At 34.9% G+C, this 22,480-nt stretch overlaps 1 protein-coding gene across 1 annotated transcript in view; it reads right to left on the bottom strand.

The window, feature by feature from the left end:
• Positions 1-2,566: 2,566 nt before the first annotated feature.
• The window catches only part of Serinc (serine incorporator TMS1), a 57,154-nt gene continuing 37,240 nt past the window's right edge, over positions 2,567-22,480 (bottom strand). Inside the window, exons 6-10 of the mRNA XM_089106988.1 lie at positions 15,656-15,740; positions 11,808-11,991; positions 10,257-10,472; positions 6,233-6,365; positions 2,567-3,710 (exon numbers count right to left, since the gene is read on the bottom strand). Of these exons, the coding sequence (XP_088963114.1) occupies positions 3,572-3,710; positions 6,233-6,365; positions 10,257-10,472; positions 11,808-11,991; positions 15,656-15,740 (757 nt within the window). The 3' untranslated portion in view covers positions 2,567-3,571. The remainder of the gene's footprint in view (positions 3,711-6,232; positions 6,366-10,256; positions 10,473-11,807; positions 11,992-15,655; positions 15,741-22,480) is intronic.

The raw sequence follows: 22,480 nt of genomic DNA, 5'->3' as shown, positions 1-22,480 counted from the left end.
AAGAGGTAAGTTCAAGCAAAAAAATAATCATTTTTTTTTTCTAGTTGAGGAACAAGGACTATAAATGACTCGTAGAATTTTGTTTGAATGAATAACTTCTAAAAAGAAAAAAGCCCAACTGTAAGGTTGGCACCTGGCTGCAAAAGCTGAATTACCATGTGTGACGTACAAATTGTAATTCCTTACTTATCTTTCTATAATAATCATTGTATGCAAGCCCAACTGTAAGGTTTGGCACCTGACTGCAAAAGTTGACTTACCATGTGTGACGTACAAATTTTAATTCCTTACTTACCTTTCTATAATAATCATTGTATGTAAGAATTTCTTTTTATATTAATTGATCAGAAATTGACAGTCAAACAAATCAAGTTTAAATAAAGATAAAGGAAAGTTTAGAGAAGGAACTAATCTCCGAGGAAAACAAAAGTATTTCTTCTAAATGAACGAAGGTAACGGGCTACCCACCCCTGGATGAACATATAAGACCTCGTACGACAATTTGATGATTGCACGCTTAAAATTTATTTTTTGTGGCTCCTGCAACCCCCCTACCCCTCTTCGGAGACGGTTTCAATTTCTCATCACAAAAAATACAAAAAAAAAAAAAAAAAAACACGGCACCAAGTCTTTGAGCAAGCTTTCAATCAGGCTTAGGACTATCGCGAAAAATAAGTTGCAAGAATCACAAACGCATATCCGTAGACACAAAACTTATATATATATATATAAAAAAAAAAAAAAAAAAAAAAAAAAAAAAAAAAAATACGAATAAGTAAACTAGCCGATGTTAAGCACCTTTTTTCTTTGTAAGATACATAATTCTCTTCTCTTTTTCGGTTGAAAAGACTTCGACTGGCAAGAACTCTTCTCGTGGAAGAAGAAGACATCAGTTTAAAGGCAAAGGTTGTAATGGTTCAATTACCGTCTCATAATTGGTTAATCACAGCCTCTAGTAAAGAAATTTCAGTTCATGAATTACAACTTTAGTTAAAGCATACGAAATATTTGACAGGTTCTGTGGCTGTGTTTAATGTTGTATATAAATGAAATCTCTTTGATTTTAAATAATGAATTAGCAAAATAAAATAAAAGTAACCTATGTCTTGACCCGACTTTATATTAAATACAAACTTTCAGGCATTCAGACAGCATAATAACATGATTCTCATGTATAACATGAGAACCTTTCACATGAGATTTTTAGCGATTTTTTTCCGTATTTTGTTTTCCAAATTTTGTAGGATGGTTCCTTCCGAAGAAATCCCTATGATTTGTTAGAAAGATATTGCCTAAAAGAATAACTCACAATTTTCTTTTAGTTTAAGAAATGCTCGTACACGTTGAGTAAAACTCAACCAAAATCGTTTTTTTCATATCTACGAAAATCTCCTGTTTCATGGCCATCATTTATGTTAATGACCTATAGAAGAACTCTAAAACTAGATTAAAACTTCCCAAGAAAAACTGAGACTTTTCTAAACGAGGATGCGGTCACGAGGATGGTAATATGAATGTAAATTTAACTTAAAATGACTGTCATCAGCAGAAATATAATGCGATGCATACTTCAGACACTTGGTTCATTTTATTTGAAAAGCAATGACGCACCACTTTTTATATCTATTACCTAACTAACAATTCTAATTTGGTTTGAACTATAAAATCATAAGTTGGGCCAGAAGTTTACATTTCAAATTAAAGAACTTCCATTTCGGTCAAATTTCAGAGAGAATAAACGAGGGACTTAGGAAAATCCAAAACAGTGAACACCCCAAAACATTCTTGATTCTAACACATTTAATAAATAAGTCCTCAATCCAGGGGTTCTATAGAAAAAATATCCCAAAGAATACCGTATTACTGTATTAAATGGTAAGTACCTATAACACCCAGCCAATATTTGATCTCAAAACAAACACGTGATGGTATACGACAAATAACGGTTTTCCGGAGTACTTTTACAATCAGCATCAGTTGGTTTTCAGGCGCCCACAAGGGAGTAAGAGTATTGTATTCTTAACAGCTGAAGCCTAGAGGCAAGCGCGTAGATTTTATCACATAGATTGAGTAAAGCCAGTAGGCTTCATGGATAGATGACGAATTTTATACGGAGTTTCGGACCTATGACCTTTTTCATCTCGTGTTTGGGGGAACGAGTTGAGACTTTTAGGATTTTTTATAGGGGGGGGGGGATAGGTAAAGGGACTTAAAAGTTATTTTAGGTTGAAGGAGGAAAGTTATTTTTGTTTTTGTCCTCACGAAACAGTATGTGCTATGTTTTTTTCTTTATTTAATGCCTGTCACCCCACAGGCTCTTGGGATGACCAACGTTATTAAACAATTATAATTGAGAATGAGTTTTTTGCATACAGCTCCGAGAAATAGCTAACAAAAACAATTAGTTTCGATAAATTGTGATTGATGAAAGAACTTAAAAAAAAATCGGTAGAAAGGAGCGGAATTGTCAAGAAAGTAAAGTGAAAAAAATATTTCCGGACTTTTAAAGAGACAGTTTAAAGGAGCCGTGTGCACATTTTAACTCTTTAAAATGTAATTAACAGAATTTGACACAAAAACTCTTTATTCAACAACTACTAAAGCGTCATATGATGAAAAGCTAGTCACAGAAATTATTAGAACTCAACTAAACGGAAAACTGGAAAGTCTTCAGAAAAACAATGTAATCAATTTTAAATCTTTGTTTAACAGCCGATAATTTCAAAGCAGCTTTGATATATTCACTGAGACCCGTCACCCATTGGGGTATTTTCCCTATAAGGTGTCATATTTGGTACCTTCCCTGTTGGATAAAGCGCATCTCTTCAGCCAAAATTTTTCCAGTTCTCCAGGAGACGAGGGTTTTTCAGACTAATTTCAGGAGGAATCCTCCCCACTGAGCAAAAATCTGAATAAGAACAGGAATTCAATCCGATTTAATTCAAAAAACCAAATTAACTATAAGGCGTTGAATGTTTCGGTAGTAGAAGTAGTGAAAAGAACTCTTTCTGCAAAATTAAGTTTGCTAAAGAGGGTACAATTTGAATCTTTTCAGCATACCTTAAATCTGATCTTGGGACTGAATTGCTGATTTTAACCCAAATGTTAGTCAATTTAAGCTTTTAAATTCTAGCATCAAATTTCTATTTAAGAGATCATACTTTCAGTAATGTCAGGAGCAACGGCGTACTCGGAATTTTTGTTCGGGGGGGGGGTCACTTTTTTCTGGAAGTGTTTTACAGAAGAAAATTAAAAAACATTAATAATTCGTTCATGCATTTTTATTGCACTTTTACGAGCCGGAAAAAATTTCGGGGAGGAGGTCCGACCCAGTAGCCCCCCTCCTGGATTCAGATTAGTATAATTAATGAAAGTCAACAGATTGAAAAAAGAACCAAGCAAATACGAAACAAGGGAAGCCATTAAATTTTTATCCGTCGTTTTTACGACACAACTCCAGCAAAATATCGATAAATATAATCAAAACTACAGCATCTATAGGAACACAGAAGAATCACGAGGGAACACGAAACACTCGACTAACAATTTAAATCTCAGAACTAACAGTGGTTTAACTAAAATCTCTGTCTCTGAGGACAATTGGAGCCACCATTGACCAAGTGTAGATGGCTAGGCAGAGCCAGCTTGATATAATCTTCACCCAGAGAGAAGCTGCATTAGCATTCAGAGTAGCCAGGTCAGAATTAGGCCTAAAAATAAGAAAGTAAGATATAGCCAATTTCCTGTAGGTTTATGGAACAATGAATAATTAAATAAATTTACTGTTTTGGTAGGAGGTAGCAGGCCAGTTCAAAAGTCCTGTTTAAAACAAAGTCTAATATCATTACCAAATTCATCTTGATCAACCAATTTATAACTTCATAATAAAATATGTGTCAACGGGCATTAACCACGATAGGTATGGTATAAAGACATATATTACCCAAGGGATTTTTCTAGACAATTCATAAGCATTTATAGTAAAAGAAAAAAGGAGAAACGAATATTTTTCAGTTGCTCTCCTCCCGTCTTTTTATCCATCCACTGACACTTCCGTACCAATATTTCCTCCTGTAAGATGAATAAAAAGAAGGGGAAAAAAACAGAAAAACGCTTAATTGATGATAATACTGTCTCAAATTTTATTTTATTTTTTATTGTTTTCTTTTTTGCAAAAATATCCGGGTACGTTTAGTAGCTTAATTACGTGGCGCTTAGGTTCTTTAAGATCTTTAATAATCAATCATTTATTTTTTTCACAAAACTATCAAATTAATTACTCACAGTGAGGATAACTCGTGTGGGGGTTATACACTTAACAATAAATAAATAATACCGCTAGTAATGACAATTATATGATTGTCGGATGTTACTTCTAAGACCCAAAGGTTACACTTTCCACAGCAAAGGCGGTGGCAGCCGTTAAAAAGGTTTGTAACCCTTATAACCGCTATCAAGCTCAAGCTATTCAAGTACAGGTGTCAGCCCCTCTACAACTACAGCCATGTCAAATTTATGTACTGAACTCCTTATTTTTCATCAAGGACAGAGAAAATATGGACTGAGCCGAATCTAAACCTTTCCGTTCACGCAATTAAAGTACTGGAGGAGTAAAGGATTAACTTTCAAATCTGTGCTTAGCTAAGTATAGACTTAACCAACAATAGTGCTACTTAATATTTCCTGTAAGTTACTATCTTTTTACTTAAGTTTGTAAACGTTAACTAAATACAACAATTCCCACGTTTTGTTGTTTTGATAGTCTTGGAATAAAACAGCTTTTTTATTGGTGTTTGTCATTTACACAACAAAATTGACCAGTAGGATGGGCCCTAAGCTAGGATACGGCTATAAATTTTTGAATAAAAAATTTTTCTCGGAGTAGCAGTTAACCTACAGAACTATATGGTCGGATTTCAGAGCAGGCCTAGACATAAAAGTCTTAATTTTATAATTATAATAGTAGCATATAAATATGATTTTGTTCATATATTCCAAAGCGACAGGTATATCAGGTGTTTTCGCAGTTTGTAATATGTCATATTTACTCACCGAGTTGTGGCACATTTTGAGATAAGTATCAACATTTAAACTCGTCGACACCTGACTTTAATGGAATGCCTACCACAAGAAAATAACGTTAAGGGTCAATCACGGATTCTAACGATAAAATCTGACAAATTAAAAGCGATAGTTAATTAATGTGACTTTTGAACATTAAGTTTGAATCCTGCTTGTCTAGAACCCTATGCTTGTGAAAAACCCTAACAACAGTTTCTCAAAGAATACTTAGGGCATCACTGCCATTTGAAATATTTTTTTTTTTTTTTTTTTTTTAATAGAAACTAGCATTTTCTTTCTTAAACAAAAGTTGCAACTTTTCTGGGTCTTCATCATAAAGGTTAAAATTTGCTTAAATATATAAACAATAAATAATATATAGACATATATAAATAATTGTAAATTTATATACTATTCATAAATAATATTCATATATACAAGCAATCTATAAAAATATACTGGTATTTTACCCAGCATCATGTTTAACGGAGAGCAAAAAAAAGGTAAATGTGTTTTAAGTTTGTCGCCTGCTACTAAATATAAGTTGTTCCTCAATGGAAGCTTTTGTCTAGATTTCAATCATGCGACGGAAGTTTTTTTTTTTAATATAGAAGGTTTCAATTTCCATCAAATTTCTACAAGAGACAAAAGGATATGCTATGCATTTAGGAAAAAACCCTAAACATCTAATTATCTTTGAACGGCATAAGATACTTGATAATAAATTGGATCAATCAGCCGAGCTTAAGGGATTGGGTTAAAAATCCCACAGAAGTGAAAAATTTCACAGAGTATCTTCTGAACTACAATTTTTTTTTTTTCGCAAATTTTTTTTTATTTAGATTACATTGGCTATGGTACTTATTGGTACTCACAAATTGCAAGCTTCTAGTTTGCATACCATGTGATTCAAACTTTCAAGATGACATACAACATACATACTGAGAGATAAGCATAAGTCAGGATCCTGATGTGAAGGCAGGCACGTATGCATGATTCTTGCTGGGAATGGGGGGGGGTCCAACAAAAGAAAATAAAAGATCTTAGAGAAATGCTGTAAAATTCCTGAAATTCTTCGGGAGGCAAGAGGCCGAAGGAACCTCTCATTCCTGTATACGTGCCTGAGTGCTCGGCTTTTAACCCTCCATATATAAAACCAAACTGAACTTACTTGTACCAATTTGTCAAGGTCATCATAACATAAAGGGTAGCCAATGCAAACATGAAATGAAAGAAACTCCAACTATAGGCCACGCCTTCATCTTCGTTGTCCCACACCTTACCTCCTTCTTCACTTGACCTCTCTGGGTTTAAAATGTGAACTTTAGTATTACATAATTTGAAGGTTTTGAAAAGACACAAAATAGAGCTACTTTCATAATGAAATATATTTATAATTAACCAACTACTGTGCAGCGACAGCCATGCCCAATGACTCGTACTTGGATTCTTTTGGTCTCGCGATAGATTTCACTCATATATCAAATCTTATCATAATTAGTTTCTAGAGTAGGACAACATATGTGATAGTACCATGGACGAGATGTGTCGTAGACATTTACTCATTTACTATAGTGTTTGGGTCCAATTACATACCCTTTTCCGAAAAACCTTCATCTGCTTTACGATAATTAAACTTTATACAGATGAATGCGTTATGACTGCTTTCGATATTTAAAAAAAAAAACGAAGAAGAAAATAGTCCTCTACAATTAGGCTCCCCTGAACTTTGTTTTAGGGCATTTATTTATTATAGCATCGTCCGTTTCATGCAGCCTGACGACAGAACAGAGCAATTCTATGTTTGGATCCAGTTTTATTAACAGTACAGTGCTCGACTCGCACTCTATCAATATAGACGTCGTCTTATGACAACATAAAAAAATACAGGTTCTCTTGTGTGTCGTTATTATTTCTCTGTCCATGTCATTGTCAGCAGAAAGAATTAATCGAACACAATATTTGGAAAACTTCGACATATATGTCGACAGACAAAGCTAGAATCAAAGAAAGCTGATATTCAGTCTACATTTTTGTAGCGCCATTTAAGGTGCACCTTTATATACAACAGAATAGAGGACAACAATATATTCCATACAGGTTATATGCTATTACTTCAATGACGCGTGTCTTCTATTCTCATCATTTTACAAGAGAGCAAAAATAAAGTTACAAATACAGTTAAAGAGCTACATTAACCCTAAGACGAGCGCAAATAAAGTCAAATAGTAATTCAAGTGGAAACGAACACAATTACCATCAATAAATAAATGAAACCCAAACGAATAGAAATTACAACAAATAATCTGGTCAAACTTGAAATAAACAGAAGCTACCACAAACAGGAGTAGAGCTAATGTCCTTGATGCCTTTTAAAGACCATAACATCGTTTATGCTTTACTGCGATATTTATGTAGTTGCAGTCGAAAGTAGTAACAGTCGCAGTCGCAAGTAGTTGCAGTTGCAGTCTCAAATAGTCATATTCGTAAGTAGTCAGAATCGAAGTCACAAGTAGTCGCAGTCACAGTCGCAAGTAGCTGCGATCGCAGATAGTTGTAGACAGAATCACAAGTAGTTGCAGTTGCAGTTGCAAGTAGTCGCAAGTAGTAGTAGCAGCAAGTAGTTACAGTCGTAGTCGGAAGTGCCCCAGCCGCAACCACAGGCAGTCACAGTCGCAATCACAAGGAGTTACAGTCGCAATCAGTCATGAGTAAACGCAAGTAATTGCAGTAGCAAGTAATCACAATCACAGCCACGAGTTGTTGCAATTGCAGTCGCAATCCCAAGTATTCAAGATTGCAAGTAGTCAGAGTCTTAATCGCAAGTTGTCGCAGTTTTGATTTTGTTCAATATCCCCCTTAACACTCTCTAAAATATTAACCTCAATGCCTTTAGTCTTAGTAATAGCAGTAGTAGTATACCCATAGGACCTTTTCGTTAGTTCAACATCCCCCTCAATATGCACTGAAAGTTTCACCTTAATACCTTTATACTTTTTTGAGATCCATGATCAAACACGCCTCTTTTCCCAATAACAAATCCTATAAGTAAAAAATTGTCAAATTGCATATTTTAAAGCCCTTGCCCCAAAGGGCACGGGGTGGATGTCATATCGACCATATAGGCAAAGTTATGGGACCTTTCAATTATTTTAAATAAAATACCAAAATATATTAATATCTAAAAAAATATCTTAAAATTTTGGTCGGATGTTTTTGGGGAGAGGCCGGCACAACAGGGCTTGGAAGGGGGGTTGTGTGTCCTTCAATCACTTTTTGACTCTTATAATGGACATTAGAAAATTTCCGAAGTTTCTACAACAACTTCTTCCATACGGAGCGGCCTGATAAAAAAAAAAGAAGAAAAACATTGAAGCAACATCGCTCTTTATTTTATATAGTGTATGTGAAACTATTTTAAGTATTTTTTGACTATTTAGGTAAGGACGAAAAGTAATGAAAAGATATGTGTCCAATCAAAACCTGTCCCCCCCCTACATCCTATGGGGTAAATACGCCATTACGATTACAAAGACTGGATAAAGATCCTTTTTAAAAATAAACCGCAGTTTTCAACTCATTTCTGTGAGGTATGATATAAACCCTTTGGTTCTGGGACGACCGCATTTCACCAACATCTTCACTTTGAATGAATGTAAAATTAGCTCCTTTGAAAAAGATTGAGACAAAATTATACAATTTTTTTTTTTTGCTTGTTTATTCTTTTTTTAAAATTCATGTTCCTAATGAAACATTTTAAAATCAAATTGAAGGGCCATCTGCTGTTGCTTATTTCCTTTTCAGTCCAAAATTCCGTTCTAATGCAAAATCTATATATTTAGGATTAGTACTACACACGTGAAACTGTTGTGTCCAGTGCCGTCAATTCGCAAAAATTTATGGAAGGGAGCAAAACGGTGTTTTCAATGAAAATACCCCCCAAAAGAGGTTTTTTAAAAATCTAGGGAGCACATCCCCCCCCCCCTCCACCTATCAACACCACTGTTTGTGTCCAAACAAAAGCATGCATTTATTGTTTACTTCAACTTTAAAACGGGCATAAAATATTTTTTTTATTCTTATTGGGGAACAATTTCTATTTGAGCTTCGAAGCATATTTGAGGGTTTAAATCTTAAAAGTAGAGCTATAAGTTATAAAATAGCTTCATGTCCGTTACGAATAGCTTCATAACTACAAGGAAGCTCATGCTTTTTTCATTAAACTATTTACTTTTACTCGTACTCGATAGTACTGCTACCGCTTATGATGTTTTTATTATATTTACTGACTGCAGCGCTAATAATTTTTACCGAAGCGCTGTACCAAAGCACCGTACTGTATCAAAGCACCAAAGAAATACTTATTGTCAGCATCACGCCTTCAGATCGTAACTGGCCTTTTCAAATTTCTGAGATAATATTCCAAACCCGTTTGCAAAGCTCTTCTCAAAGGGATAATCAGTAGGGTAATGTATGATCAATAACGATTTCGTGCTCTTGATATACAAGAGCCTGTTAATTCTCGCTTTGATAACAGCTTAGCGGATAGATTTTGTTTTAGAAATTATCTCACAAGTGTGAACCTGCCAGATAGGATCTGAAGGTGTGACGCCAACGCTATATTCAGTTTACAGGCGTCTGTGGCTCTGGTTACACAGCGTGAAAATTGATCTGTACAAGAGGTCAAATGGATTATCTACATTTCTTTTCAGGTTTTGCTGTCAACGCTTTTTATTCTCAACTTTCAACGTTCTTGCAGAAAATCTATAAAATCAACATACCTGTATTTATTTACAAGAAATTTGTAGGAGTATTTCTTGGCAATCATTAATAAAACGTTTACTTTAAAGTCGTACTGACTAACTCCATATTGAAATTTGCTCACACAATATCAAAGCCCAAGTATGTAAACGAATACAAAATAATGATAATCGTTTTTGCCAGATGGTTGGTGAAGTTCAATAAAAACTAGTAATGTGTCTTTTCTACCTTTTCTCCGTTGTTTGTTTTATGAAGCCAATAAATCTGGCGCTGAAGCCGCTAAAAAAATTATTAAAACAAAATTTTCTGAATAATTTCTATTGGTTTTTAAAATTAAAAATATTTCGTTTTCAAACGTTATCACAGATCAAGTCACTTTCAAAACAAATCCAATGTAAAATTTTAAACTCAAGTCAATGCGAAAACTAAAATACCTGGAGAGCCGTCTTTTGTCAATATCATTTCGCTTCCAGTAAGTTTTGAAGACTGGCTCGAAGTACGGATAGAGGAGTAAAGAACACAACAAATCCAAATGACAAGTCCGACAATACTTTCTGCATCAATTGAAGGGGTTAAAGGCGCATCTGGTGCTGGGGTACTTGTTGGCGACCCGTTTATAATTTCTGACCAATGAGGCTTGCATTCCAGATCTATAAGACAATATGTATATCATATCTGGGAAAACATAATTAACCGGTTAAAGGCGCATCTGGTGCTGGGGCGCTTGTTGGCGACCCGTTTATAATTTCTGACCAATGAGGCTTGCATTCCAGATCTATAAGACAATATGTATATCAAACCACAAAATATAAATCTACAGGGTGCATTCCAGAAGTAATGCAATTGAATTTCCCGCGTCAATCCTATTGAATGAAGTGGGATCGCATCACTTGGAGTAGATCAGCGGGACGCTAAGCTGTACTGCGAAATCAATCTCAGTGCTCTTTAAGCTGTGCAGGTAGCAAGACGTCAGTTATTTTGAACCTCTAGACACCGACTGTGTCACGGGAAAAATGGAGTCAACAATCAAGCAACGTTGCGCGATTAAGTTTTGTGCTAAACTGAAAAGTTTCTTGAGGAGACTAACAAATGATTCGTGAGGCTTACGGAGACTTTGATCGATCCTACTAGATCTGGACTTTGATATTTTCGCTAAACATATTTTAATTTATTTGTTATTAATAAATTTGAATTTGCTTATTTCTTTTATATTAAAAAATAAACATATACCCGCGAAGATTCTACAGATAAAAAACTGAATACAGGTAAAAGTTGCGTTTTGAACCCTTACTACAAATTTAATATTAAGAGTAGCTACAGACCTATATAGTTTGATACATATTTCATGCTTACCTACCCAAATCAGAATCATAATGGCTGAGCGTTTCCATGGCAACTCGCAGTACCCAGCAAATTACTGAAGTCAGAATGTTTCGGTCAATCGTTAAAGGGGGAAGAAGGGTAGGTGGGAGGTGGGGGGGGCTGGTTGTAATTTTAAGACATATCACTGCAATTTCTCAGGTTCAATTTTAAAACAAAGTCCCGGCTTCTTTGGAATTCAATTTCACTTTATAAGTGAATGAAGCTAGTTTGAGTCCCATGGTGGTATTGTCACCGACAAAAAGTACATCCCAATAGTCTACAAACTGCACAGTGTAGAGGTAGGAAGGGAAGAAGAATCCATCCACCTCTACTATAAAGATCGAAAAATAATGGACAAAAATGAACTTTTTGCATCTTCAACCACATTCTGCGTATTCAGAATTACTATCAAGAATACATTCACCCTCTAAACAGCGGAATTAATAAGCAATTCAATCATTGTTTGTATAACTAAATTCTTACAGATATGGCAAAGAATAAAACAAAGAGATATAATGATATACTAATAAGAGATGCTAATGAAGATACTAACGAAGAGATACTTTTAATACTAAGAGATAATAATGAAGATACTAATGAGAAATACTAATGAAGGTAAATACCTGGTTGGTTGGACATAGCACTCCATGTCAGATACATGGTGTATAATGTGATACAGGAGGATTGCAGCAGACCAGAACGGGGTTGATATTCCTGTACCGATGGGAGAACTGATATTATGCTGACAATTAAGCACAATATAAGGTTGAAAGAAATGAAAAACTTGTTCAAACTACAGCCGTCAGCCTGAAAAAAAGTTGTGTTTAAAGATATTATTTTTTTTAAGTATATACTTTATAAAAAAATTTTTTATCAAGCGCCAAACTTAATTAAAAGGATATAAAAGATTGGGCACCCCCCCCCCCATTCACTCCAAAGTAAAGGTAATATGTAGTTCAATACAATGCAAATTCAAGTCCTCTGCGAATTTTTCATGGCTGAAGTGTTAATAGTAATATGCACCGTGGAACCAGAAATCTTCACTAAGTTTCAGTAGCAAAAAATGTAAAATCACTATAGGAAGTGTCAGAACCTGTAGACTTATAAGATATAAAACTAACGCACCTGCCCGAGAAACCAATAGTTTCAGCTTACTATTCCTCTAAGCGTAAAGACTATGAGAACTAATAAGACAAGAAACAGAAGGTCCAAACCCAATATAAAATTTCCGAGACTAGAAACTTAAGTTGCTTCCCAATAGAATAACCATAAACATTTTCTAATTACTTCGGGTTTGGTGCAACGCTGCAAATAATTTTAATAGACCGGGTGGCACCCCCAGGCGTATCAGGAATGACAAAAGTGGCAGATTCGTCTGGCCAAATCAGGCAGATAATAAGGCAAATGATATCTAAACTAAATGCAGCTATCAATCGTTATCAACAGATTTCTGCCTTTCAAAACGTAAAATTAACAAATTCAATCGAGATACATTCCTAGATATGATCCTTAATCAAAAATTAAGGATCAGATACTTCTAAGGTTTGTCGGGCATGATTCATCACGCATAACGCGCTGATACAATGAATATCAAGAGAGTAGATTACGTTTTCATCTGCACCTACGAGGAGCGGATCTAGCGCGCTATCTTGGTGGCTGGCGTCTTGGTATATCGGCATTACATCGCTCAGTCAGCATCTAGTCGTTCTCACAGTATAAGTATATATGAATAGTAGTAAAAAGCCCTATACTCTCCATTACAGATTTTTGACACACATCAATCTAGACCTCTGTTCATGAGTCCGTCTTCACGCACGCACAATAACAAATGTCAAGCGCAATACGACGGGCTTATGGGAAGCTATTGCTGTGACGCAGACGGATTTTCTATTTCCCAGCGCTTTAATCTGTATCATTTCTGAAGAAACTTTTCGCTACTGTTCATATATACTTATATTGTGAGTCGTGCTAGTGACAGGTTTGCGTTGGTTGCCATCGAGTTACAACGACAGTTTGAAATGTAGGACTTGAATGAAAATGCCGCGAACTGTGAAGTGCGTGCAGTTATAAGATTTTCCTCTGCAAATAAACATAAATCTATGAAAATCTATCGGCAACTAAGAGAAGTGTGTGGGGACAACATTATTACTGAAAATGTAGTACGTCAATGGTACACTGAATTTAAAATGGCCAAGCAAATGTTCATGACCAAGAGCGAAGTGGAAGACCCAGCATAGCGAATGCTGAATTTGTTCAAAAAGTTGCTGCAAGAGTCCGAGAAAACCGAAAATTCACAATAACACAACACTCGCTTATTTTCCCATAAATTTTGCGTAAGTTTTTTTGCAAAAAATAATTGCTGACAAGCTCGGTTACTATAAGTTTTGTGCAAGATGGGAATGGCGTGAATGGCGACAGCGCCAACGTTCTTAGACTCTTACATCAAAGATGGTGACTCATTACTCGATCGCATCATAACTGGTGATGGAACGTGGGTCATGCATGTGAACTGTGAGACAAAATAGCAGACAATGGAGTGGAGGCACAGAGACTCCCCCAAAAAACACTTGCAAACGATATTGGCAAGGAAGGTGATGACGGCCGTGTTCCGGGACAACAAGGTTGTGGTTCTTGTGGACTTCCTTGAACAAGGCATGACGTAAAACTCAGAAACGAATTACCAAACTTTGCAAAACCTTAGAAGAGAGAAAAATAAGCGTAGGGGAAAGATACCCACGAAGATTTTGATGTTTCATGACAAAGCCCAACCCCACACGGCAAATCGCATACGTGAAGTTCTAAAATCTTTTAAGTGGGGGTTGTTTCCCCATCCGTTGTACACTTCTGACCTTGCACCAACACTTTCTTAGACCACACTCCCTTTCCATTTACAGAATATGACAAACGAAAATAAAGAGAAAACGGGTTAAATATCAAACAAAGCAGTGGACAAAAAAAAGGAATAAACTTTAAATAATAAAGGAATTCGAATATTTGACTTCACGTCCGGAAGTCTTTGCCAACGGAAGAAAATGAATTAAACTAAAAAAATATATATAAAGAAAAGGAAAACAAAACAATAAACAAAACTCACATCTTGATAACTTTCAAGATCACCATGCATATAGCACGAATATGCACAACACAATTATAAATTAGGTTGCCCCTGGTAGAGTTGGAGTTTGAAACTCCAACACTACCAGAGACAACCTATTATATAATTATGGTGTGCGTATTCATTCTATTTGCTTGGTGATCTTGGAAGTTATTAAGACGCGAGTTTTGTTTATTGTTTTCTTTATATGTTTTGTTTAATTTAGCATAATTCATTTTTATCCGTCGATAAAGACTTCCGGACATGAAGTCGAAATATTCGGATTTCTTTAGTATTTCAAATTTCTTGTTTTTTTTTCACTGCTTTGCTTTAAAATATTATACCTTAAGTTTTATTAAATATTATAGTTTTCTCTAAATTTTCATAAGTTAAACCCTGACCTTGTACCAAGCAACTATCAATTGTTTCCAGCAATGAAAAAGTGGCAGGTAATGCTGTGTTTGACGACGATGTACAGCTGCTTAAAGAAGTGACAAAAAAGCTGAAGACCCAAGGGGCAGAATTTTACGAGGAAGGAATTACCAAGCTCATTCCTCGCTATGATAAGTGCCTAAATTTGAATAGCGACTATGTTCAAAAATAGTATTCGAGTGTGGCTTTCAACTGTATGTAATGACATTTTTTTCTCATACCTTGTTTATTTTTAATCCCAAAGAGTAAATATAACAAAAAATAGTTATAACAGTGTATAAGCAGGAAGAATTTATTTATTTATTATGAATTTCCTTTTTGTTATTGCTGCAAAAGCTCGTAAAATTTAATGGCTAAATATCTTTTTGCAATGTTGTTCCATATTTTCCTTTTCGAGTAAACTGAATTAAGTTAAAGAAAAAGATAAATTAATTAGTCTTTTATAACAAAAAATTTTAGAATTTTTTTTATATTATTTTTTTTTAATAAACTCTAAAATTCCTTGCTTACAATTTTCCACCGGATAATATAAAATCTATCTGCCGAAGCAAAATTTTACTACTGTCAGAAGCTAGCTTTAATGAAGAGGCGAGAAACGGCTCGCAAAGATACGGAGCAAATTAACTCAGAATGTGTTTCACAAAATGGCATCTTGGCTTGCAAACATCCCAGGAAGTACAAGGATCAATTCCTAAGAATAGTTTGAAGAAGTTCCAAATTTCTCTAGCTCCCTCATTTCGTTTCTACCCTTTTTTTACTTTTTTTCGTAATAAACTTGTCAATTTGGTCAATTATTGGCACCCTTGTCACATCCCCCCCCCAGATTTTTGTCTAAATCCGCCTTAGTGTCATGTACCTTAAAAAAAAAAAAAATAAAGATGAGACAGACAAAATTAAATATGATATAAGAGAGGAAAAAGACGACTAATATTAAAGGCTACTTACATGGGAGTAGAAAATGTAGAACAGAACAATGGCAGTCAAAGACAAAACGTAGTTGATAAAAGTTGCTGACAAAAGAGCGACATACCTAAAAATAAGATTTTATTTTACACTATCTATCTTAATAATACGCAAGATATTACACAATCATAGCTTATATCAGAACATATAGTATCAATTCACTCAATAGAATTGAAATTTTACTTCATCCTGGAGATAAAAACGGAGATAGCGAAAACTGAACAAGAAAAAACTAAGGTCAAAAACACTGGAACTGAGTATGGAAAGCGCAAAAATGAAGAAGGAAGAAACAAAGTAATATACCATGTTCTTCACAGAGCAATACATTAGAGAAAAAACAAATTAGATAGGTTAAATTTCGAAACATCAGACAAAGGAAAACAAAATTGAATTAGAAAGAAACAAAAAAGAAAAACAGGAAACAAACGCTTTCCATGCTCAGAAAACAGAAAACCATGCAACATGATAGCAGAATTACTCTTTGGCCTCAACAATACTTCAAATATTCCACCACACAAAATTCAAATATGGAGATGAAAAGTCAGGCAAATACAAGCGCATACATGTGTACTTGTATACATAAATATACTCATATATACCAAAACGTATAAACGTACATACATACATACGTACCTATATATAGACATACACACATACATAGATGTATATTAATGCACATACATATCAAAGCTCACACACATATTCAAAAAAAAAAAAAAAAAAAAAAAAAAAAAAAAAAAAAAAAAAACGCATAAACTGAATGCATAATAGTAATAAGTTAGAAAAAAATACACAATACGAACAAGCATCACTGGCTTAAACTAACTGCCTCGGGGTCGCTTTCCAGAAACAGCTTAAAAGGATCTATAGCGTTTCTTAAAAAAAATTGACCTTCTTGAGAAATTGGAAAACATGTCTTTTTAAAAGCGATTATTTACTTAACAGCGAAAAAATTTAAAACAGATACTACATTCCTTGGGATAATGTAAAATATCTAAATCAAACTATTTCGGTAATATCCACATTGAGTGGGGACAGCTATGGTCTTGGTTGCAGCGACTGGCCATGGTGTCAATAAATTCAATAAGGGTTCGAAATGCAGTTTGAGCGTACTTTAATGTGATTTTAAAAATAAACTAACTCAAATTTTGATTCAGAAACAATTCGTTGAACATTGGTTAACGATTGACATTATTAAAATTATAAATGGGATAGATGGGCTGGTTGTTCACAACACAACTTTTCAAATCTCGGAGTACGACTGGATATGCCGACACTGATTTCTCGTTCGACTATATTGTTTTCGACCGATACTTACTTTTCATACCGCGACAGCTGACAAGCAAGTTTCGCACAAATAGAATGTGCAAGCGTAATTAATATTCCCAGAGCTTTACCACTAAGCAGTGGATAGTCTTCTTTTAGTAATATCCAAAAAATCAGAAAAATCCATGCTACCTAATTTTGTGTTCGATGTATTATCGCAGTACAACTCAATAAGAGATTCTTCTTTCAAAAAAATAAATTCAGATGGAGCCTTGGCTCTGAATGAGTCTTGGATTTATATAAATTTCTTAAAAGTATCTGCTTGAAAGCATTTTTCGAATCCTTTGATAAGCTGTGATCTTAAAAAGAGATTTCATATTTCAAGAAAAACATTTCGCTGTGGGTTACAATTATTGATATCAAACAATCTTTGATATCATCTTCATTGATGGTTATTTTCCATAGCTGAAATCTTTTCTGTTTACTTTAAAATATACCTTACCTGTTGCGTTCTTGTAAGGAGAAATTTAACGCGTTTATCTTTTCAAAGATATTACATAGGTAGGCGAGTTTAATCAAAATCTATTTTCAAAAAATGGCTGGCATACTCATGCTTTTTTTTCAAGGAAAATGGATATTTCTTGCACTGATTGAAACGTTTGGGACATTACGTCCCCGTGAGAGGGCCCCTTGCAAGTGGTAGCAATACAACAAAGATGTGTATTCTGCTCCCATATCTTCACATGTTTCTTTGAAACAAATTCCCGTTATAAAAAAAAACAAATGAACTGTGAAAACCAATTGAAGGACTCGTATACTTTGATGCAAATACTTCTCAATAAATTATACAATGGATCTAAGTTGAAACTGGTGCTTTATTTCGGATAAGCACCAGCAATCCTCCATAAGAGCCGGACACATCGAACGACAGCGGTCAGTAGAAACACCAGCCGGCGAAGTCTATTCTAAATTATTTTCAACCATAAATATTTTCAGGATTTCAAACAAACCCTCAGCCTTTGTACTAGTACTCCTCAGACCCTCAGACTTGTACTCCCCAACGACTGACCTACCATCTAAAATCTGTATGTAGCAAATCAAGAATGTATCCTTATTATTGTCTGTGGCCTCATCTAGTTGCAATCCAAATTCACTTCATTTTAATTTTTCTATTCATTGTAAATTTATTGTACAGTGTATATTAATGGCACATTGTACACCCTTCCTAAAATTGTACACCCTCCTTATTTTCTGACTCCTACGACTAATGGTATTGTTAAAGACTTAAAACGAGTTTCGCTACCAACTTGTCAAAGATAATGTTCACTGAATCAACAGGACACCTTCACTAAAGGTGCAGGTTGGGGGGGGGGAATCATAGAAAATCCCAAAAAAGCGTTAGGAAGGTCTATTCATCAAAGAAAACTTGAACTCTTTTTTTAAACAAACTTAAACTAAGATGATGCAAGAGACGAGTTTCGAAAAAGAGCTTCTAATATCTGAATATTGCTCTTCTTTTTTCTCCATCGCTTACTTTCACTACCAGCTTATTAATTAGTGCTACTTAGCTCATTGACGTACTAACTTATTCAACAGTGCCAACTGATATATGATAAAATTAACAGGGTAAAAGTGTTGTTACTGGCTTTTCTAGCACTTTTTTAAAGTTAGTAGCTTCAATTTAACAGGAGGCAGAAGAATTCCAGAAATAATTTTATCTAAAGAGAATAACTTGGAATTTGTTTAATACCAAATTTGAAAGTAGCTAAGCTATTAATTTAATTAACTACAGTGTTTGTTAATTTACTGGTTACGAATTTTTTTATCTGAAAAAGCTATCAAGATGTCTCGAGACTAACTACTACTGCTACCAACTCACTGTAGCAAAAAAAAAGAAGAAAAAAAAGCCTGATATATCTTTGCTGAGTATGAAAAAAGCCCGAGTATCCTGTACTAATCCTAACAGTCTTCTGTTTATATTAACATGATATAATCAATAAAGTTGTCCGTCTTACCATCATGCAAGTACCATGTTAACTTTTGGGCCATCTTATGACCTAATTAAATAAAAAAAACAAGTTTTTTAAACTGAAAGTAAGGAGCGACATTAAAACTTAAAACGAACAGAAATTATTCCGTAGGTGAAAGGGGCTGTCCCCTCCTCAACGCCTCGCTATTTACGCTAAATTTTGACTTTGTCACACAACTTTATTTTTTTAAAACAATAAAAACTTTAGCGTAAAGAGCGAGGCAATAAGGAGGGGACAACCGCTTTCATATACGAAATAATTTATTTTATTTTTTAGTTTTAATGTCGCTCCTTACTTTCAGTTTAAAAAACTTGTTTTTTTTATTTAATTTCTGATCGTTTTTTAGTTAATGCAGCTTTTATTTGCATAAAAATTTTACTTTTCTTTTGCTAAATGGATGTCTTTACAAATTAACTTACGTAACTAACTTCTATATTCGTATATTTTTCTTCTGGCAAAAAATACAAAGTTGCAGATTTTTGCAGATATGAGCTTGAAACCTATGTAATAGGGTTTTCTGATACGCTGAATCTGACGGTGTGATTTTCATTAAAATTCTTTCACTTGTAGGGGATGTTTCCCCCTCTTTAAAAAATCGAGTAAATTTTCTCAGGCTCGTAGCCTTTGATGAGTAATACTAAACTTAATAAAATTTATATATTTAGAATCAGCATTATAAACACATTCTTTTGATACATTTGTTGACATCGAAATTCCGTTTTTAAAAGTTTCGATTACTATTGAGCCATATCGCTTGTTTTTTTTTATTGTTTTGTTTATTACGTATATGTTATTACTTATATGAGGGTGTTCTCCCCTTAGTCAATACCACTCTCTTTACGTTAAAAGTTAAAAAAAAATTAATTCACAAAACCCTCAATAACAAAGGCCGTTTAATTAGAATAGATAGCTATTTTTAAAGCAAAAAAAAAAACTGTAGCGTAACGAGCGCGGTTTTGACTTGGGGCACAACCCCCTCACATACGTTATAATTTCTGTTCGTTTTAAGTTCTAATATTCCTTCTTACATTTCAGTTGAAAAAACTTGTTTTTTTTTTATTTAATTTCTGATCGTTTTTTAAATTATTCTTGTAAATCCGGCGCCCCCTTAATAGAAATGTCCCTTACCCCGAAGAAAAAACCTCCACCGACATATTCTCCAGATTAACCCCCTCGTCTACCCCCCCCCCTCCAGAAAAAATCCTTCCTGAAAATGGTTGTATACTTCCCAATAGCCAATAAATAATGCTGGCAAGTCCGGCGCCCCCTTCATGGCAATTTCCCTTCCCCCATGAAAACTTCCTTCATGAACAGATCCTCCAACATAACCACCGACCCACCCTTCCCGCCCACAACCCGAAAAAAAAACCACCAGAAAACATCTGTATACTTACCAAAAAACAATAATATATGTTAACATTGGGTAAAGTTCATAACTTTTAGCCCTCCCTCTGGGAACTTCGGGGGATTAAGTCATCCTAAAAGACATATTTATCATATTTTAGACCATGCTGAACAAAATGGCCATCTCAAAATTTTGATCGGGCGACTTTGAGAAAAAAATAAGCGTGGGAGGGGGCCTAGTTGCCCTCCATTTTTTTTGGTCACTTAAGAAGGGCACTATAAATTTTAATTTCCGTTCCAATTAGCCCTCCCAGGATATTCTAGCACCACTGGGTCAATACGATCACCACTGGAAAAAAAAAAAAAAAAAAACAAAAAAAAACAAACAAACAAATAAACACGCATCCGTGATCTTTCTTCTGGCAAAAAATGCAAAATTCCACATTTTTGTAGATAGGAGCTTGCAAACTCTACAGTGAGGTTCACTGATATGATGACTACTATGATTTGACATTTATTAGGGTTGCATAGCATTGAGAAGCTGCGTCTTTCTTTTCTCTAAAACCAACGAATTTTTCTAAGGGACATTACGTTTGCTGGTTCTGACTAGACTCAATGAAAGTAATATATTTGAAATTATCATTAAAATTTGATTCTTTTTTTATGTCTTTTGGTATCAATAACCTGTTTTCTAGAGTTTCGGTTACCATTGAGCCGGGTCGCTCCTTACTTACAGTTCGTTACCACGAACTGTTTGATACTGTATTGGTCATATCCAGATTCTCAAACCTACAAAATTGTAGCAGTCTATATGCGTTACTATTTTCCTTTCTTTTGCCAAATTTACGTAAGCTAATACCGTCTATCCCTATTTCGACCAACCTGGGAATTAAAATTCCCTAATAAAAAATAACATATTTCTACCAGGAATCCTGTCTATTTGTTCGTGTAGCTGTAAGTAAAATTCATCTAAGTCACTACCATCTACATCAATCGGTTCAACAGAGTCATAAAATGAGCAACTAGCATTCTATTATTAATATCTTCCCAATCTAAGGCAGTCTTAGCAGCTTCCTTATCATAGGCAGCGCAATCCCGCTGCCTAAGTAAAGAACGATGTTGGCACAATGTATTATTTTTTTTTCATACCAGGGCACTTCGTATCGAAGGAGTAGTCGTAGAAACTTCGAAAAGGTCTCATTCGAATGGAAATTGGAGTGGCTAATGCCTTTTTTAATAGTCGAAAGTGATTGGAGGGCAACTAGCCCTACCCCCATGCCCATCATTCCCCCAAACACATCCAATCAAAATTTTGTGATAGCCATTTTGTTCAGCATAGTTTATTTCCATATTAAATATAATTTTAAGGAGAACACTCCCCCAAAACCCTCAGGGCAAGGGTTTTAAGTTATGCAATGGGGGCATATAAGAACGATGTTGGCATAATGTATTATTTTTTTTCCTTTAGACCAGGGCACTTCGTATCAAAGAGGTTGTCGCAGAAACTTCGAAAAGGGCTCATTAAATTGGAAATTGGAGTGGCTTTGTGCCCTTTTTAATAGTCGAAAGTTATTTGATGGCAGCTATCACGCCTTTAATGACCCCCGGTACCTGGAGAACATCCACTTATAATTGTTAGATGTTCAATTTATCCAATATTGCTTATATTTAGTGTTTAATAATGTTTCTGAAGAGTATAATCCCCAACAATCTTTAGTCCAAGGGTTGCAAGTTATGCCCTGGGGGCAAAAAATGTTTTTATAGACAGAGTTATTGTAGAAGCTTCAAAAAGGGCTCATTCGATTGGAAATTCAAAGGGCTAGTGCCCTTTTTAATAGTTGAATGTAATTGGAGGGCAACTAACCCCCTCTCACGCAAACCTTTTCCCCAATTACATCCAATCAAAATTTTGGAATAGCCATTTTATTCAACGTAGTTTTAAGTTCTGGAAATTAGGTCTTTGAGGATGACAACCCCACCCCCCAACAGCCGTCCAGGCTCGGAGAGTCATTTGAGGCATGGGGGCATATCATGTTTTCGTAAAAAGCGTTGTCGTTGAACCTTCAAATAAGGCTCATTCGATTAGAAATCGAAATGGCTAGTGCCCTTTTTCATAGTCGAAAGTGATTGGACGGCAACTAACACCCCTTCCACGCCCACCATTTCC

This window comes from Artemia sp. Qi Xiang Cuo, chromosome 21 (genome assembly GCF_049724085.1).
Source record: "Artemia sp. Qi Xiang Cuo chromosome 21, ASM4972408v1, whole genome shotgun sequence".
NCBI classification, from domain to species: domain Eukaryota; kingdom Metazoa; phylum Arthropoda; class Branchiopoda; order Anostraca; family Artemiidae; genus Artemia; species Artemia sp. Qi Xiang Cuo.
Note: the sequence above shows the minus strand (reverse complement) of the source record. Positions and strands in the feature narration are given on the sequence as shown.